A 19,059-nucleotide genomic window follows, 5' to 3' on the forward strand; every position below is an offset into this window, starting at 1 on the left:
ATCAATCCTTATCCTTCTTGACTCTTTTTTTGGTGAGGCAATTGGGTTTAAGTGACTTGCCCAGTCACACAGCTAGGGAGTGTTATGTGTCTGAGGCTGGATTTGAACTCAGGTCCTCCTGACTCCAGGGCCAGTGCTCTATCCACTGCACCACCTAGCTGCCCCAATGACCATTATCTTAACAAAAACCAATTTAGGGGTTTTTTCTTAGGAGCTGACCTTTACATGATCATTATATCTGAACAATATTATCTGAATATTATTATTATCATCTGATAATCTATTACCTGAATAAGAACAGGATTTCTAAGCATTCTCACACACAGTCATATTTCTCCACTTCCCACACCAGGAGTCAACAGAAAGAATGAATTATATATCTCCACAAGTAATGTATTTTTTTTTATTTTTAATCATTTATGTTAGCTATAGACACTTCAAAATCATAATTTTACTATAAACAAACTATACATATCTTTTACTTACTCCTAAAATACATGGTTTTCTTTTTATTTATTCAAGTGGACATACGGCTATTACAATTCATTCCTCAAAATCTCTCATATGTCTCCTGATACAGACTAAAATTACAATATATATTTTTGGTACTACTGGTCATTTTAATGAATATAACACAAAATGTGTTTTGTAGGTTTAATGCCTCATTCCCTACTTAAAGTATGTTATATTCATTGAAACTTTTTCTACATAACTTTATACAGGACTATTTACATTACTGTACACGGAGGAACAATGAGAATGATATGCAAAAGCAATACAATTGTTCTTATTCTAACATTTCCCATCTAAAAACGCACACACTCAACAACTGCAAGACAACTAGACAAAAACCTCAATGGGAGGCCTTTGAAAAATATTTTTTAATTTGTATAGCACTCATACACTACAGAAACCTTTTAAAATTCATTGAACCCTACAGTTTTCTTCTTTGTTTTGTTCAGGTACAGCGTGTTTACTTGGGGAATGTCTGACTCTCTTGGTTCTCATACTTTCTTTAGGGATGTCAGTGGAAGTTTTTTTTGAAAGATTATTTGCAGAAAGAGGAGATCTTGTGGTAGGTTCTGTAGCTGTCACAAGTGAATCCACTTGGTGCTGATGGACATCTTTTGCCTACAATAGAAACATCTTTGTTTTAATAACTTGGTTTTAATGACTACAAACATTTCTACAAAATTAAGAACAAAGCACAACAATAAACAACTTAAAACTGTCCAACGCTTTCCACGTAGAATTGTATGTGTTGTTGTTTCTCATTTCCTGAGGCATAAGACTTTATTTATCAGGGAAGAAATTAGGAGAAAAGTACGGCATAATGGAACAGGCAGCATAGTAATGGGACAAGCCCAGGACTTAGCAATCAACTGACTTCACTGGAGTTTGATTTCTGACTCTCTCTACAAGTCAGTATAAGCCATCCAGAATACCTGACTCCCAATCCAGTGTTGTTTTCATTATCCAAGGCTCATGATAATATATTTAAACTCAAAACTCTAATGATTCTTTTCAGTGATTTACAAAGAATATGCAAAAGACATGCTACCTGACCTCAAAAATACATATTTTTAAAGTATTAGAAATGTATAATGTTCTTCATTTATTGCTTATTAAGATATTTGATTAAACACTGGCAGAGATACAGCTGTCTGATGACAATTCTCAGAAACAGAACTTCTCTCTGATGTACTAAATTAGAACTTGCTTCTTAAAATTCAATTCAAACATTTAACATGCTTGTACATTTTGTTAGGTTTGCAAGCTCAAATTTAGATAAGACATCCTTCTGTCCTCACAGAATTCCTAGTCTAATATAAAGGCTGAGAGTTGAAAAGAATTATTGAACAGATAAGAGGGAGAGACGTATTAGATGGGAAGAATTAGGGCTACTTATGGACCTTATGATGAGAAAGAAAAAGGAATAAAAGGAATAATATTGATAAAAGCTATATAAGTTGAAGGCAAAAGGAAAAGGTTACTTCTTAGCCTATATGCTTTTCACACAGTTTACTAATAAACTACAATTTACACACACAGATGGTGACAAATCAAACCAAAAGATCAAATAATTAAAAAATCTTCCTCTGCTACACAACTGCAACCAGTTTTTAAAACAGGCAGAACATAAACTATGTAGTTCATGTAAAGTGAAAAGAAAAGGAATTCTACTAATGCATACTTTATAAGTGGTGACAGTTTTGTTAAAAGACACCTCAGTAGAGGCAGTGCAGTGGGGTGGGAAGAGCATTTAATTCGGAATCAGAGGACCTAGGTTCAAATTTCTGACTCTGACATTCCCTATGTGACCTTGCCAAAGATACCTCTTAGTTCCCTAAATAGCTTTAAATCAATTATTCTCTCTCACAAACATGGCAAGGAGAGAGTTCTTAAACAAAAACAGAATACAGAGACTACTCTCAAAAGAAAAGAAAGGCAATTTTAATTAAATGAAACTGAAAACAAAATCAATGCACATATATTTAGAAAAGAAGTGATAGGGAGAAAATATCTTTGTATAAAAAATCTCCAATTAGAGACTGATATCTAAGATATATAGGAAATTTCAACAAATACACAATCACAAACTCTTTCCAGTGGCCAAAAGAAATAAACATTTCAGAAAAGAACTACAAACTGTTATTGGCTATATGAAAGACTGCTAACAAATCACTAATAATAAAAAGAAAAACAATTCTAAAAAACAACTCACACCTAGCAAATCAGCAAAGATGACAAAAGATGGAAATACTCAATGCTGGAGGGAAGGCAAGAACACTAATACACTGCTAGTGGAGATGTGAAGGGGTACAACCACTCAAGAAAGCAATTTGGAATCATGCTTAAAAAAAAAAAAAAGTGATCAAAGCGTCCAATCTTTGAGCCAGAGATCCAATGGAAAGGTATATAACCCAAAGACAGAAAGATATACCCCATGCAACACTCTGTTTCCAGTTTCTTGATACCAGAGCATCCACCAACTGAAGAATGACTAAAAAACTGTAGTACAGGAACACAGTAAAAAACAACTGCATCTTAAGAAACAAACAATATTAGTAATTCAGAGAAGCATGGGAAGATTTACACGAACTGATGCAAATTTAAGTTACTACCTAAATGACTACAACAATATTAACTGAAAGAACAATTTAAATATTGGCCCCTAAGAACAAGTGAGAAAAATTCCCTCCCTCATTTTATTTTAGATGTGAGAGACAAGAAGTGAAAAATGCTACATAAATGGTCGGTTGATTTTGCTGAACTGTGTTTTATGCTTTGTAAAAAAGGGATAGCTAAACAGGGAAAGGAGAGATGGACCATATTCAGAAACGACTATTAAAAACAAGAGGAGCAATGAAAATAAAATAAGGAAGCCCAATCATTACTCCACAGATGCAACACAATCTCCAGCTTTACCAAAAGTAAAGTGGGTCACCAAAACTACACTGTTGTCAACTTCATCCGGCTACAGAGCCAAATCCTATGCTACATGTATGCTGACTTCTCTATAATCTTGAATCATGACCAACTTAGGAAATTATGGTCTAAAATTGATTAAAGCTTGCATTTTAGGTTTGTTCCCCATAATGGTCAATTAGCTTTACTAAACTTTTTTCAAATTCAACATAAAAGACACTTTACTAATCACAATGGAGAATAGGTTGTAGTGTATAGATGGTGTAATACAAACCTATTCTCCCCCAGGCTAAGGGGAAGGAACAATTTAAACCATATGCTAAACTCGTGGCCAACAGTCAGTTAGGACTGTCCAATTTCACAGTAACAGAAAACTATAGGAACATATTCATAAGGTTCTTGAGTATTTATTACTAGGGAAGTTGTTTGAGAATAAACTACTGAACTTGAATTGAAAAGACATAGCCCATCCTTGATCATCTAAGAGCTGCTGACTTATTAGCTTATATCACAAACTCAATATTTCACTTTTTAATTAACTTGATCTGATCAATTCTTTACAAAAAAATTAAACAGAAAGCCAAGAACAGCCAATTTCTAAACTATCACTACATTTTGATAGATATTTTAAATAAAGAATAGACACTGATGTATCTTTAAACTTTGTTGTACACCCCATTGTCAGATGAGGCAAGCTTTCAGCAATATCTTTTAAAATGACTAGGTAAGAGCTAAAAGTAAGTCTGAGTCTGATCAAGGTATTTTTTTTAAAAGTCCACTTTCAAAAGGATGCCTTATCATTTGCATGTTCCATTTCAAATTTTCAATTCAATTCAACAAAATTTACTAAGTTAAATAAATATAAAATACCTAGTAAGGCCAAGCACTGGGGATACAAAAACACAAACCAAATGATCTCTACCTATCTAATTCACTTGGCAGTAAATCTGTTGTAACCAGTTATTAATCCTTGGACAGTTGAAAAAGAAAATAATATGGATTGATGGCCCCCTAGCGTGCAAAGCTTTTTTCTTAGACAGCAAATCCTAGAAGCCACATTCAAATTAATTTTGCCATCAAGTCTAGACAACACACATGAAAAGAAAAGATTACCATATGCCCATTTTTCACAGGCTATGCTATTTCTGATATATACACTCATACACAGATTATATACATACACATATATATGTATATATACACACAATATTATGAGAAAGATTAGTAACAAATCCAAGTGACAACTTGATATTACCTTGGAGTAGTTAGTCAACAACAAGCATTTATATTAAGGGCTTACGACATACCAGGAACTGTGCAGAGTACTTGGGTTAAAAAGAGGGCAGAAAATAGTAAGTACCTGGCCTCAAGAAGTCTACATCACAGACATGGGAGTGAGGGATTAGCAGAGAGATACGAAAATAACTGGGAACGTATAAGGTATATATACAGTTAGATAGTTAACCTGAGAAGGGAAGGTATTAGTGGTGAGGAGATTGAGAAAGGTCTACAGAAGGTGGAATGTGAGATTAGTTTTGAGGGAATCAGAGATTATATTCAAGTCAACAAGCATATAATAAGTGCCTATAATGTGCCATGCACTGTGTTAGGGATACAAAGAAACCACCTGTCTTCAAGAAGCTTACTCTCTAATAGAGGAGAAACTTGCTAACAACTATGTTCAAACAAGATACAGACAGGATAAACTGGATAACTGGGTGAGGGGCACCAGGAAAGGCTTCTTACAGAAGGCAGGGTTTGAGCAGAGGCTTGAAAGAAGGCAGGGAAGCTATAAGACTGAAATGAAGAGGAAGACCATTCCAAGCATGGGGACTGTCAGTGAAAATGCCCAGGTGAGAGATGGAGTATCTTATGCCAGGAACAGCAAAGAGATCACTGTCAGCATTATACAGTATGAAGAGCAGAGTAAGAAGACTGGAAAGGTAGGAAGGGGCTAGGTTATGAAGAGCTTCAAAAGTCAAAAGATTTTATATTTGATCCTGGAGATGACAGAGAAACATTCAGGTTTATCGAGTAGGGGAGTGACATGATTAGACTTTTAGATCAATCACTTTGATAGCTAAGTGGAAGACGGAACAGATTGAGAAGAAACAAAGCAAGGAAACCAATCAGCAGGCTATTACAATAATCAAAGGATGAGATGAGAAAGACTAGTGCCAAGGTAGGGACAGTGCCTGAGGGGTCACACACTAGAACTGGAAGATTGTACATCTAAGCCAATGTCAGTAGATCAGAGAACACAAAGGGGAGTAAACTGTAAGAAAACTGAGAAGGTAAGAAAAGGCCACATTATGAAGAGCTTTAAATGCCAAAGGGAGATGCTATTTGAATCTAGAGGGTGACATTGTCAGATCTACACAATAATAATAACTAACATTTATATAGCCCTTCAAAGTTTGCAAAATGACTTCAGCTTGATTTTCACAATAACCCTGGGAAGTAGGTGCTGTTAATTATTCTCATTTGTAAAATGAGGAAACAGAAGATCATCAAACAGACATTAAGTGTGCTGGTCATACAACCATTAAATCTCTGAGGCAGGATTCAAACTCAAGTCTTCCTAATTCCAAGCTCAGTATTCTACATAGCGCACTACCGAGTTACTCTAGAAAAATAACCTTGGCAGTTGAAGGAAGGATGGAGTGGATTGGGGTGAGACCTGAGATAAGGGAAAAGGGTGGAATTTGGGTAGAAGAGGATCAGCTTTCATTCTGTTAGACTATGGTGAAAATTTCACTTTCTGCTATGACTTAACATGACAAATTTAAAGGCCACATGAAAAAATATGTATACTGATTTGTGAACATGAAAAATGCAGACTATGCTTAATACCTTTACCTATAATGTGTTTTTTCTGCTAGAATTCAAATGTTTACAACCTTCTGCAAGTACCTCAATGAGGACAATCACTATTTCCTCCTAGTCAGGAGACTTGTTGGTTCAATTAAAGTGGTGTTTAGAGTACTGAAAAACACTGAAGTAAAAACAACACAGCCTTGAATAAGGAAACTATCAGTGTCTGGGAACAAAGGGAAAAGACACCACCTCAAAGCCCTCATTGTTGTTCAGTTTTTTTAAGTCGTGTCCGACTCCTCATGATCCTATTTGGGGTTTTCTTGTCAAAGATACTGAGATGATTTGCTATTTCCTTCTCCAGCTCATTTTCCAGGTGAGGAAACTGAGGCAAAGAAGGTTGGTTAATTGATTTGTCCAGGGTCACATAGCTAGTAAGTGTCTGAGGCTAGATTTGAACTCAGGTCTTCCTGACTCCAGGCCCAGTACTCTATCCACTGTGCCACCTAGCTGCCCCAAAGTCCTCATTACTAACTTAGAAATCTTTTTCTCACCATCTCCTCTGGGAGTTTGAGGTAATGTTATTTCTTATTACACATTACATTACACATAACACTGCAGTGTCCTTTATGGTGAAAAATTTGTCTGTACAATAACAACAGTGCCATGTTTTTCATTAGGCATTTTCACCGGGCTTATCTATAGTGATTTATTTACACCATACCATAGGTTCACCATACCATAGGAAAGATCAGACATTAAAAGCCAATAAACATAGGAGCTGGACAGCAGAGTGTCAGATTCTCCTGTGATTTCAGACAAGATCCGTGTGCACAGCAGTTAGTTACCTTTTGTGATTTGCTGCCACCAGCTGTTGGTTTGGAGGTCTCAGCAAGATTTTCCAACTGCCCTTTCTGTAGATTCAGAGAAGGTGATAACTTCTGTGCAGCAAGACGGGAGCTGGCCCTCGTGGCCAGGGTTGTTCTCCGAAGGACATAAGGGCTTGTTTTTCCAGTGGGGATGTCAGCAAATCCTGTGACACAAATTGGTTTGTTTTTAAAATATAGCTAGCTTTGATGAGATAGAAATTATAAGGCTTATTCTAATCTAGAGTTGAAGATAATATTCATCTACAGAAAGGAAATAAAGTTTAGTTTTTAGAAAAAGGTAATTTTCATGAACATTTCACACTGGCCATAGAACACAGCACAGGCATTCTGATCTAGAGGGACTTTTCTTAGAATTCCTCAAGTAAGACGTTCCTTCACAAAGAACTAAAAAGATTATGCACGGGTTGTGTGAGTGCACATGCATGTGTACGTGAAGATTCTGACAAGGAACGAGGTAAAAATCACCAACTGAGTCACAACCAATTCTGTGGATGATTTGCTCTATTTCTTTATTAGCCAATGCCAAACGTGAGATTTAAGGTACAGTCAGGGAAGAAAGAAAATAGTGAAAAGTAGGAGAACTAGAGGAAAAAGAAAGAGTAGAACCCATTATTTGTGGGTAGAAGATGAACAAAAGCCACAAACTCAAGCGCGCACCCCCTCACCCCACCTCGAGACTGTAGCATTGACTACCTCCAATAAACAAGCTGGTAACCTCTGACCTAATTCTCACACCACTGAGCATAAACCTGGAGGAGGTTAATAATACAAAGGTACCATGTACAACAAAATATTCAAAGCAGCACATTTTGTGGCACCAAAAAGCTGGAAACAAAGCGGGTGCCCATCCACTGTGGAATGGCTGAACAAATTGTGGCATGTCAGTGTAATAAAATATGATCATGTTACTAAAAATCAATGAATAATTTTCAAAAGGATCAATGAATACCAGGAAAATGAAGAAATATTAGAAGACTTTGTATGAACTAATGTACAGTGAAGAAAGCAAAACCAGAATAAAACTGACATAAATCAATGAAAAAACAAACAAAACAAACAACCAGAACTGTGCTATACACTAGAGATACAAACACGAGGGATGAAATGCTCCCTGTCTTCAAGGAGCTTATCTATTAATTGGAGTGCCAATATATGTGTGTACACACACACACATAATAACTACATTCAGAGTAAATACAAGGCAGTTAGTGGGGAAAGGGGCAAGAGAAGTTGGAGAGAGTTGGAATTAAATAGTCATTGTTTTAGAAGGTGGTGCTTAAGTTGCATCTTTAAAAAAAAAAAAGTTAAGGCCTCTAACTATGCCACAGACAACAGCCAAAATGGCCTTCTTTCTCAGTCCTCATAGCCCATGCCTGAAATGCAGTCTATCACTACCATCTATCAGAATGCCTTTTTCCTTCAAGGCTCATCTTAAGAGCCACCTTCTCCATGAATCTCCTCCTGCTCCCAAATCACCTGTCTACTGTATATAGAATGTAAGCTCTTTAAGGACAGGAACTGTCACTTTTGTCTTTGTATCCCCAATACCTATGTACCTGGTACACAGCAGGCACTAAATAGTTACTGATGAACTGAAAGCCGTATTTAGGACTTTCAGCTAAAATGACCAGTTTTCTCTTGGCCATTTGACCACAATGATGGAGTTATTTTTAATTTTTTTTAAAGGTACTTCCTGTTCTTTGACAGATACTTCATAGGATAAGCTATTTATGACTTATACCTAGGGCAAAAACAAAAGAGAATATAAAACGCATAGTAGGGATATTAGGTGGGGATATCACCAGTACTGTCACACTGGCACACCTAGTTTCTAAATGACAGGTAATCAAGATATCACTGAGTTACTAGGGCTTATGGGAGAGTCACTGGAACTGAAATTCAAGAGGAAATTAAAATCTGTAGCTTTTTAATCCAAAGCACTATTTTTGTTTAGTTATTCAAATCAACCCACCTTTTCTTGTACTCTGGCATGAAGTTTTAGCTATCACAAAAAAGAGGGAGGAAAAGAGTATAGACCAATTTAAATGATCACTTGCAAGTCATAAAGGCCAAATTATATAATAATATCCACAAATGCTCTAGGACTATATACTTCTGTCAGAGACAGGATTTTATTTCACACATTAGGAAAAGGGGTGGGGGGATTAGGGAAAGAAGTTATTTCAGAAATAGTTACCTTTCTTCACCACTTCTGGTAGTCCTTCTGGCTCATATTCAGTGTTCTCCAAGCCTGTTGAGAAGCATGCAGCACCTTTTGGTGTCACTCCTTTTTTGATCCTTTTAGTAAAAGTCTCTGGTGTAGAAGGCACTGACTCTCCATCACTTACTTTGGCACCACAAGACCTTCGTCTCTTGCTTGAAACTTTATTTTGACTGGCTAATGTCTTCTTTTCAGTAACAGGATGACTTGGAGAGTGTATTGAATCAATTGAGTTTAGCAAAGGAGAAGTCTGAGAGGTAAGTTTTCCTTGCAGAGAACTCAGGAAAGTAACCTGGGCTTCTAACATATCTTTAGTTTTTTCCAGCTTTTCATAACTAACAAGAAGGTTACAATACTTATCCAAGTATTCATCTGTCTCTTTATTTTTTTCTTCAATAGTTTCTTTCAGTTCTTTCACCTCAGCTATCAGTTCTTCTACATTAACATCCGAGGCATTATCTATTTAAAAGGAAATGTCATATCATAGTTCAGTAATTGAAGAGGTTCTAATTGTTAACATAAATCACTAATATTTAAACAGGTAACCTTAGGAGAAAATTAAAACTATTAGAATATTAATACAGATCAGTCAAACCCCTAATTATGCTTGAAAATGTAAACATAATGGCCTGATTAAGTTTGACCCATAGCTAACTCAACATATGATCTTGGCTGAACAAACTAGCCTCAACTCCTAGCAAATATTTTTTCCCCAGAGGTACTTACAAAGCCAAATTAATGAGTCTGAATTTCACTTCCTACTTTCTCTATCCACACTTCTGCTAACAGTAATAATGAGCAATGAAATGATCAAAAGACGATGAACAAACCGTCCCGACTGTTTCAATAGTAGGTAAAATAGGCCTACCCTAAATATTTTATCAACACACACACACACACACACACACTCTCACACACACACACACACACACTCTCACTCTCTCTCTCTCTCTCCTTCCTGTGGCCTGTTAGCTCAGTGAAGTGCTAAGGAATACATTCTCCAGTGACCATGGATTTATGTATGCACAGCTATGTGAATGTTTTAGGAGAAGGCAAACTATCCACAGTGAGTGATTCTAATCTTGTCATTAAGTGTAAGATAAGCCTTTATCTATTCACTCCTTCCACACTTTGATGTACTTATTCCTTTAGACTTTGGTCCTTTATCTCTCCCAGCTCCTTGTGTCTAAACTTCAGCCACATGCCCACACAGTAGCCACTTCCTATCAATTCTCCATGATATGTTATATGTATTGCCGTCCTCCTCTTTACTCCAAGTGCTATTCGTCACCTGTCATTAGTCTCACTTGCCCCTTTCCTCAATGGTCTCTCTGCCTGCAATCTCACCTCCTTTAATCTACCTGTATTATTTGCAAAGTAATTTTCCCTGGGCACAGGTCTGACCACATTACTCTCATTCTCAAACATCTTCTGCAGTTACCAACAAATAATTTAGCCTTGTTATTTAAGGCCCAAATAATTTGGAACCAACCTCACTTTTCAGTACCAAATCACAGTCCCTCCCTTCATGAACTCTACATTCCAGGCTAACAAGGCTACTAAGTTTACTCCTTCCAACATATACCTTAGTCTGCTCTCTGTGTATTTGGGTAGGTGGTCTTTCATACCTGGAAAATACTTCTTATTCACTTCTACATGTTTACATGCTGAAATCTTCGTCCCTTAAGGTAGTCTCCCTTGATGAGAAGATTCTCTCCTCAAATTTTCTTATAACATTTTGTATAAACCCTTATCTTACTCATTCATCACTCTCTACCGTGCATCATACATTCCTATTTATGTATATAAAACATGCCATATTCCCCCCAGTAGGCTGAAAGCTCCTTAAAAGGCAGGCAGGATGTGGCTTTTCATCCTTGTTTCCTAGTACAACGGTTGCACAAATCGAAGCCTCAGTAAATGTTTGTTAAATCTGAAGGTCATAGTTATTACAATGTGAAAAATGTGGTTCCCTCTTAATTGACACCAAATTTGAAAACAAATTTAGAAGAACATGAATTATTGTATCATTGAATAACACCTCAAAGGGACATGTGTCTCAAATAATACCATGTTTCAAAAGTAAGAGCATTGCCTGTTGAAAAAGAATTCTGGTTATTATTCCTCTAATTAATGCCTACTTTGTTTCTGGTTCTCTTGCAGAGCTTCAAGGCCAGCAATTTCTTTCTGTAATGCTTCCTTTTCATTCTCCAGCTGTTTACAGGTTTTGATCAGCAACTGTATTTTTCCTCTAGCATTTTCATTCTCCTTCTTCAACTGAGTTACATATTTTATATTATCAGCCTACAAAACAAACGCACTTCTAGTTAAAACCTTATACACTTAAATAATGTCTCTGTACACACAGAAAGGGATTCCAACAATAACGAAAACTCACATTTTATGGTTTGCAAATTGCTCCCTTTACAACAGCACTGTGAGATAGGTACCCCAAACAGACAGTATCATCACTCATTTAAGGCAGGGAAACTGAAGTCTAACAGTTAAGTGAGTTGAATGAGAGCATACTATCATTTGTATGACTAAGGCTTCAAAGCTGGGTCTCACCACTCGCACCCAGTTCACCTTCTATGCTGTACAGTGTATGCCACCATGCTACCTCACCAATGGTACAAAGCACCAAGAATAATGACATCTTGTACTTTTAAAGACTAGTTTTTGTTCAAATCTAAGAATCCAAAAAACACACTAGGAGACTTTTCCAAATGATTCTTCAGCACAAGTCTAAACATTTTGCCACCTAGAATTATAAACAGGATGCCATTTTAGGTGTATTTAATAGCTAGAACAATATATACAAGTTTTAAGTAGTGTTCCTTTAGTTCTAGATGACTGGATGACCTCCACAATCCTTTCCAGCTCTAAATCTATGATCCTTTGACATAAATCAAATATTTACAACTGGACTAACTGTATAACATATATGACTCTTGAATGAAACTTACAGTTATAAATCCAAGAAAATTGTTAGAGGGGATAGGTAAGGAGTGAAGAAAGAGATGTTACCTTGACTCTTTTGTCACAAGGGCACGAGTTGGAATGGAAAAGAACACTGAGCCAGGTACTGAACTACCAGTAGAAGAAAGGATAAAAACCTGGGGTCTAGCAAATCTCTACCACAAGGATCTGGATCAAATGGTCTATCTAAAGTAACTGCATTGGGCCACAACTCAAAACCATATACTAAGGAGTGGGAGTATTAGAATATGGAAGACTCATACTGATGGGTAATGAGTTTTTAAGTATTTTAAAGCCAAATAATAGTGTTATCATGAATCAGGAACAATAAGCAGGAAAAACTTTCCCAAATTTAAAGCTATATGAAAGTGTAATTATTCAAAAAGAAACTGGATGACAACTTGTCAAGAATGCACTAAGAAAATATTCTTACTCAATTAAGGATTAAAATGACCTGTGAGGTCCTTTTCTAGCTTTGAAATTAGGTAGTGTTTAAAACATTTTTGGGGCAGCTAGGTGGTGCAATGGATAGAGCTCCGGCCTTGGGGTCAAAAGGACCTGGGTTCAAATCCAGCCTCAAACACTTGACACTTACTAGCTGTGTGACCCTGGGCAAGTCACTTAACCCCAATTGCCTCACTCTTACACACAGAGAGACACGCACGCAAAAACCTATTTAAGAAAACAAATACTTCATTATTCTGGTTTAAGTTCTTATACATCTGAAATTTCAAGAATTTTTTTTAAATATTCAATTCTGCCACTTAACCAATTCACAATAGCCTTCTCTCCAAAAGTGAGGGATTACTGAATCATTTACTATAATAAATTTTTCACAATAAAAAAATCCTTATGTTAGGATTATATGACCTTATCCACTGTCTTATGATGGGACCATATATATATATATATATATACACATATATGAAAGAGCTGAAAGTACAAGATACTGACCTGGTTATCTCCATATAAGCCACAAACACCTAAGATGAAACTGAAGGAACTGATTTAGTAATAGGATTAGCAATAAGGTCATGAGATTTACTGGTATATCACATGCAACTGATCAGGAAGCTCTGTCCATTACCTTCACATTCATCTCCACAACTCCTTAATCCCCTTTCAACAGAACTCAGGGAGAAAGGCAGTCAAAACACATGTTTATATATGCACAATTTGGAAAAGATAGCTAATCATTTATCAGTCTCTTCAGCAATACAACCTGTGACTTCAACAGTAGCATCTCTGAGTATGAGTTATTATAAAGTTAAGCGAAAAGCGGGGAAACATTTAAACTTCTACTCTGTAAATTCAATGTAAACCAAATACTCATTAGTGTCACTATATCATTAATGCCCCTAATATATGCCTTAATATGGGCTGAACATTATCATGGAAAATACCTTGGTTTTCTTCAATTCTTCTAATATCTTACTAGTAGATTCCAGAGAACTAGTTAATTCTTCTTTATTGGACTTTAAAATCTCCATCTCTGACTTGTGTGAACTGAGATCTTGTTCTTTACAAATCAGTTTCTCTTGATATGCTTCAATTTCCATTTGATACTAAGAAAGACAAAATATAGTATTGGTCAAGTAGCTCAGCAGAGCAAGTTTACATAAAATCTCAGTAAAAACAAAACATTTCATGACCTGGAATTCTGGGCAATTATACTTTCTACAGTGAAGGTAGAAAATTCTACCTCAGGACCCACTCAGTAAATAGGCAAATGTACATCATTTTTTTTGCTCAACAAATTAATATTTATCACTATATTGTGGTAGAGATGTCTAAAATATATACATATATATGTACAAACATTGAGAATCTCTCACTTCCCTATTAAATTAAAAAGAAAAAAAGAAAACCCCTTTAACATATATACACATACATACATATATGTGTGTATGTGTGTGTGTGTATATATATATATATATACACACACACACACATACACAAAATGGTTATACAAATTCTCACATTGTCCACATCCAAAAACATATGTCTTATTCTACTTTTTAAGACCATCACTTCTCTGTCAGGAGATGACTAGTATATATCATCTTCAGTCCTCTGGACTCAAATTTTATCAGTAAATATACATCCTAAGAGAGGCAGTGCAGCATAGTGGTTAGAAACTTCACTCAGAGTTAGGAAAGCCTTAACAAGTTCCACTTCCAACTCACAATGGCTGTGTGACCTTGGGCAAATCAATTAACCTTTCAGGATATTCTCTAAGACTACACTTTGAAGAGAAGTTGACAATCTACCTTGGTTAAGAAAATCCCTTGGTTACCTACACCATTGAAATCACAGTTCTGATCCAAAAAAAAAAAAAGTCATAACTGGACCATCGATTTAGAGATTAAAGGCACCTCAGAGATCATCTAGGGCAACCTGTACCTTTGAAAGGGCAAGAGACTCTGCCATTTAAGAGTAAACTTAAAGGTAACAGGGAGATGCCACAAAGCTCCAAAGGTACAAAAATAAATTTGTTAACTCAATAGTTATTGAATAAAACTGCCAGAAAGTAGAATATACTTCCTTTGTTGATTATCACAAAGATTTTAACACAGCTCTACAGTCACCGTTTATTCATAAATTCATGTATATGAATATTCACATGATGTGCTTATATATCACTGAACTACCTATATATCCTGAACTACCTAAAAGCATTTAGTCTTTCTTCAATTATTTGGGTCTGTCTTTATTTCTCTAAAGAGTATTTTATAGTTGAATTCATATAGTTCCTATGTATGTAGTGGTTGATATGCCCACATATTTTTGTAAATTCTGTAAATAATATAAAATTTCTCTTACAGGAATGCTGATGATTTATGTATATTTTATACTGGATGACTAGTTTTCAGTGACATGAGGTCTCTCAGCAAAAAAAAAAAAAAGCATAAAGCATCAAAATGATTTGCTACTGGTTAAAAAATAGATAAATCAATCCATGGGACAAATTAAGTATGCAACATAACAGAAGGAAATACAGTAGGCGGAATGTGGTAAATCCAAAGATTTCAGTTACCAAGTTGAGGATTCATCTGACAAAAACTGTTGAGAAAACTGGAAAGCAGTCTGTCAAAAATCTAGTATAGATCAACATCTCACCACATATATAGTAACTTGAATGGGGAGATGAATTAAATGGTTATAAGTAAATAAGAGGAATGGAATGAAAAAGAAATTACCTTTTCAATCTATGGATAAGGGAAGAAACCATAATAAAAGAAATAAAAAGGATCACAAAAGATAAAATTAATATTTTGGGGGGCAGCTAGGTGGCGCCCTGAAGTCAGGAGGACCTGAGTTCAAATCCGGCCTCAGACCAAACACTTGACACGTTCTAGCTGTGTGACCTTGGGTAAGTCACTTAACCCCAACTGCCTCGCTTAAAAAAAATTTATATTTTATCTTTTAATGGATATTAATCTTTAAAAGATATTAAATTTATTACATAAATTTAAAAGGTTTTGCATAAATAAAAGCAGTTAGAAGAGAAATAACAGGGAAAATACCTTTGTAGCAAGTTTATCTGCCGCAGCTCTTCATAACCAAGAAACAAAACAAATGAAGGACATTTACCAAAGTCAAAAAATGTGAACAGGCAGTTCTCAAGGGAAGAAATTAAAGCCATGTGAAAAAAAATGCTCCAAATTACGAATAATTAGATAAATTAAAATTAAAGCAACTCAGATTCTATCTCACACCCATCAGAGTGGCAAAGATGACAACAAAGGAAAATGACAAATGTTGGTGCAGCTACAGTAAAACAAGCGCACTAACGACCCACTCATGAAGCAGTTGTTAAAGCCACTCCAGAAAGCAATTAAGAACTATGTCCCCAAAGTCACTACCCTTTGACTCAGTTATACCACTACTAGGCATACACCCCAAAGAGATCAAAGAAAGTGGAAAAGGACCCCCACATACACAAACATTTACAGCAGTTCTTTTTACAGCAGCAAAAACTGGAAATTAAGGGGGCGTGCCGATCTTTCGAAGACGAACTAAACAAACTATATTCTGTGAACGTACTCTTATTGCACTATAAGAGTGATGACATAAGACATTTTCAGAGGAAACTGGGAAGGTTCCTATGAACTAATATAATAGAGAGTGAAGTGAGAACTGAGGGAATAACAACTTATACAATTACTATACTATTTTTTTAAAACAACTTGAAAAGGCTTTAGAACTCTGATCAATGTAAAGACAAACCACAATTCCACAAGAACAAAGATGAAGCACCCAAGCCAGCTCCTGTCAGAGATGGTGAAGTTAAAACACTTGAGTTAAAATACACATTTTTTTGGTCTTGGCCAGTACTACTTAACTATACAAATGTTAGCTGGAAAAATGATAAAATTAAAGTAAAAAACAAAAACAAGTAGCTATCCAGGTTTAACTGGAGACCTATAATAAGCAAAGTGAACAATCCACTTCATTTTTAGACAGCTTTGATTATAAGGAAGTTTTTTCCTACACAGGACTAAAATCTGTCTCTCTATAACTTCCACAGAAAACTATAATAGAAAGCAATAGCAGCACTCTATCATCTCAGAAGGGGTTAGGCCACAGTTCTCTGTACATGTGTCACATCCCCCTAAATGGAGCTTTTTACCTTTTTGTTTGCTTCCTTGAGTAAAACTTCATATTTCTTATTGGCATCCTGAAGCCTACACTGATAATCTGATATTTCATTTCTTGCTTTCTCTTCTCTTTCCTTCAGCTCTTTTTGCACACAATCCAAACTCTTCTTCAGTTCACACTTTTCCAGGATTAGCTCATCCAGTTGTATCTAAATGCAAAAATGATGTTTGAACAATTTTATCATTTTTTGATAAAAATTTTTATTTTCCTTTTTTAAAAAATGAAAAAACATGAGTAAATGCCCATGAAATGTTAATTTCTGAAGGGAAAAAAATTATCTAGGAACATAAACAGAATAAAATAGTATGTTATAGTTATAATTTTTTAAAAATGATTTTAAACCTGAATTAGTATTCCATGTCAATTAATATATCACAACACAATATTTTTACATTATTTTAAGTATGTACCAGAGGAAGCTGTTAGCTAAATAAACATGAAAACAATATGACTATATTAGTGAGCCATGGATCATTTTCTTCAATTTAATGTTCATCATCTACCTTAACATCTTAGTTATTTCTTCTAAGTGGCTTTGAATAACTGAAATAATAATAATATATACTAATATGTCCAAAGTTTAGAAACTTCAGTGAACTTAGTAAACTGAAAAGCTAATTCAACTTCCTTTCAAATTGTGTCTCTCTTTTGCAGGAACTTGACATTGTCAGAGAATTATTGGCCCCACATAAGGAAACTTCTGAGATAACCTTAATACGTTTTAATTCTCAAACATTTTAAAATGAAAGCCTACATTAAAATGTTTTATATACTTGTCTAAATATAATTTTAAACTTTTCTTGATGACTCAAGGTCATTATAAACATCAGAATAAGACTGCTCTTAGAAGCTGGAGCATGTATAGCTACTTGCCCCTAAAATAAATAACTCTTAGAAAGAGACACTTTCATAGATGTCTTTTTCTCCTTCACTGTCAGTGATCTTTGTATCTACCCCTCATAGTACTCCAGCTATTTTAACCTGAATTAAGCAGAGAAACTTGCTAATTGATTATTAGAATTGTGTGAAAAATAAAGTTTCTCATCAATCAAGAGTCCTCTAAGAAATACTGGGCTTTATTTCATGCACGCTCTTCTAAACACTTATTTGGCTATTCCTAAGCCTTCTTCCACTGACTTCTTGTAGCCTTCTAGAAGGGATGAATAACAAATAATAAAAATAACAGCCACTCAGTAGATGATATTTATCCACAGCATTAAGGTTTACAAAGCACTTCATACTCATTACCTCATTTGAGCCTCACAAGAACTCTTTTAAGTAGATCTGAGAGATACCATTACATTACCTCCATTTTTTTAAAAGGAAAAGATGAAGTCTGATCACTAGATGGATTGGGTATCACTGTATTTGAAAGCAAAGGTTTCAAAGATATTTCATATTATCATACAAGGCCTCCTAAATAACAAAGGTGGCTTTATTAATTTGAAATCACTTAAACGTAGTCACTATTTCAGAGAGCAACTTACTTTCCTCTTCTCTGCTTCTGCTTCTCTACTTTTTACATAATCATTAAGCCTGTTCTTCTCTCCAGTATATTCTTCTTGCAACACTGTCATCTTTTGCATCACCTCATTCATCTCCTTCTTTAGCAGAGCTTCATTATCTGCCACTTTATTTATCTGAAATAGAATTTTTTATTAATCTCCCAAATATTGCTTAGATGGCATGTGGATTTTTAACCAAATTAACTACTTCTCTACAACATATTCTGGATAATTACTTTAGCCTTCAAAATACAATGTAACTTGATAAATTCTCACCTCATTAAACCATCCTAATAATTTTCAATACCCACGAAAGCATTCTTTCCTTTGCAGTGAAGATTTAACAGAAAACAACAGAGAGAGATATGTCAAAGGATACCAAGTCTTCAAATCCTTCACAAATATACTATTACGAATTAAAACCTAAGCAACATTCAGGAAAAGGATAAGAAAAACACTGTATGAAACAGGTTTTTGGATTAGATGAGGTCTAGATTCATTGCTAATCCCCATTATATGCTATCTAAAAGAAGCATCCTTGCTAGAACCTATAAGAGTG

General features: G+C 35.3%; 1 protein-coding gene across 1 annotated transcript in view; it reads right to left on the reverse strand.

The window, feature by feature from the left end:
• Window positions 1-436: 436 nt before the first annotated feature.
• CENPF (centromere protein F) overlaps window positions 437-19,059 on the reverse strand; it is an 82,829-nt gene continuing 64,206 nt past the window's right edge. Inside the window, exons 14-20 of the mRNA XM_027871141.1 lie at window positions 18,483-18,635; window positions 16,967-17,143; window positions 13,737-13,898; window positions 11,496-11,658; window positions 9,331-9,813; window positions 7,092-7,276; window positions 437-1,131 (exon numbers count right to left, since the gene is read on the reverse strand). Of these exons, the coding sequence (XP_027726942.1) occupies window positions 925-1,131; window positions 7,092-7,276; window positions 9,331-9,813; window positions 11,496-11,658; window positions 13,737-13,898; window positions 16,967-17,143; window positions 18,483-18,635 (1,530 nt within the window). The 3' untranslated portion in view covers window positions 437-924. The remainder of the gene's footprint in view (window positions 1,132-7,091; window positions 7,277-9,330; window positions 9,814-11,495; window positions 11,659-13,736; window positions 13,899-16,966; window positions 17,144-18,482; window positions 18,636-19,059) is intronic.

The sequence above is a fragment of the Vombatus ursinus genome, unplaced genomic scaffold (assembly GCF_900497805.2).
Source record: "Vombatus ursinus unplaced genomic scaffold, bare-nosed wombat genome assembly UNPS02014798.1, whole genome shotgun sequence".
NCBI lineage: Eukaryota > Metazoa > Chordata > Mammalia > Diprotodontia > Vombatidae > Vombatus > Vombatus ursinus.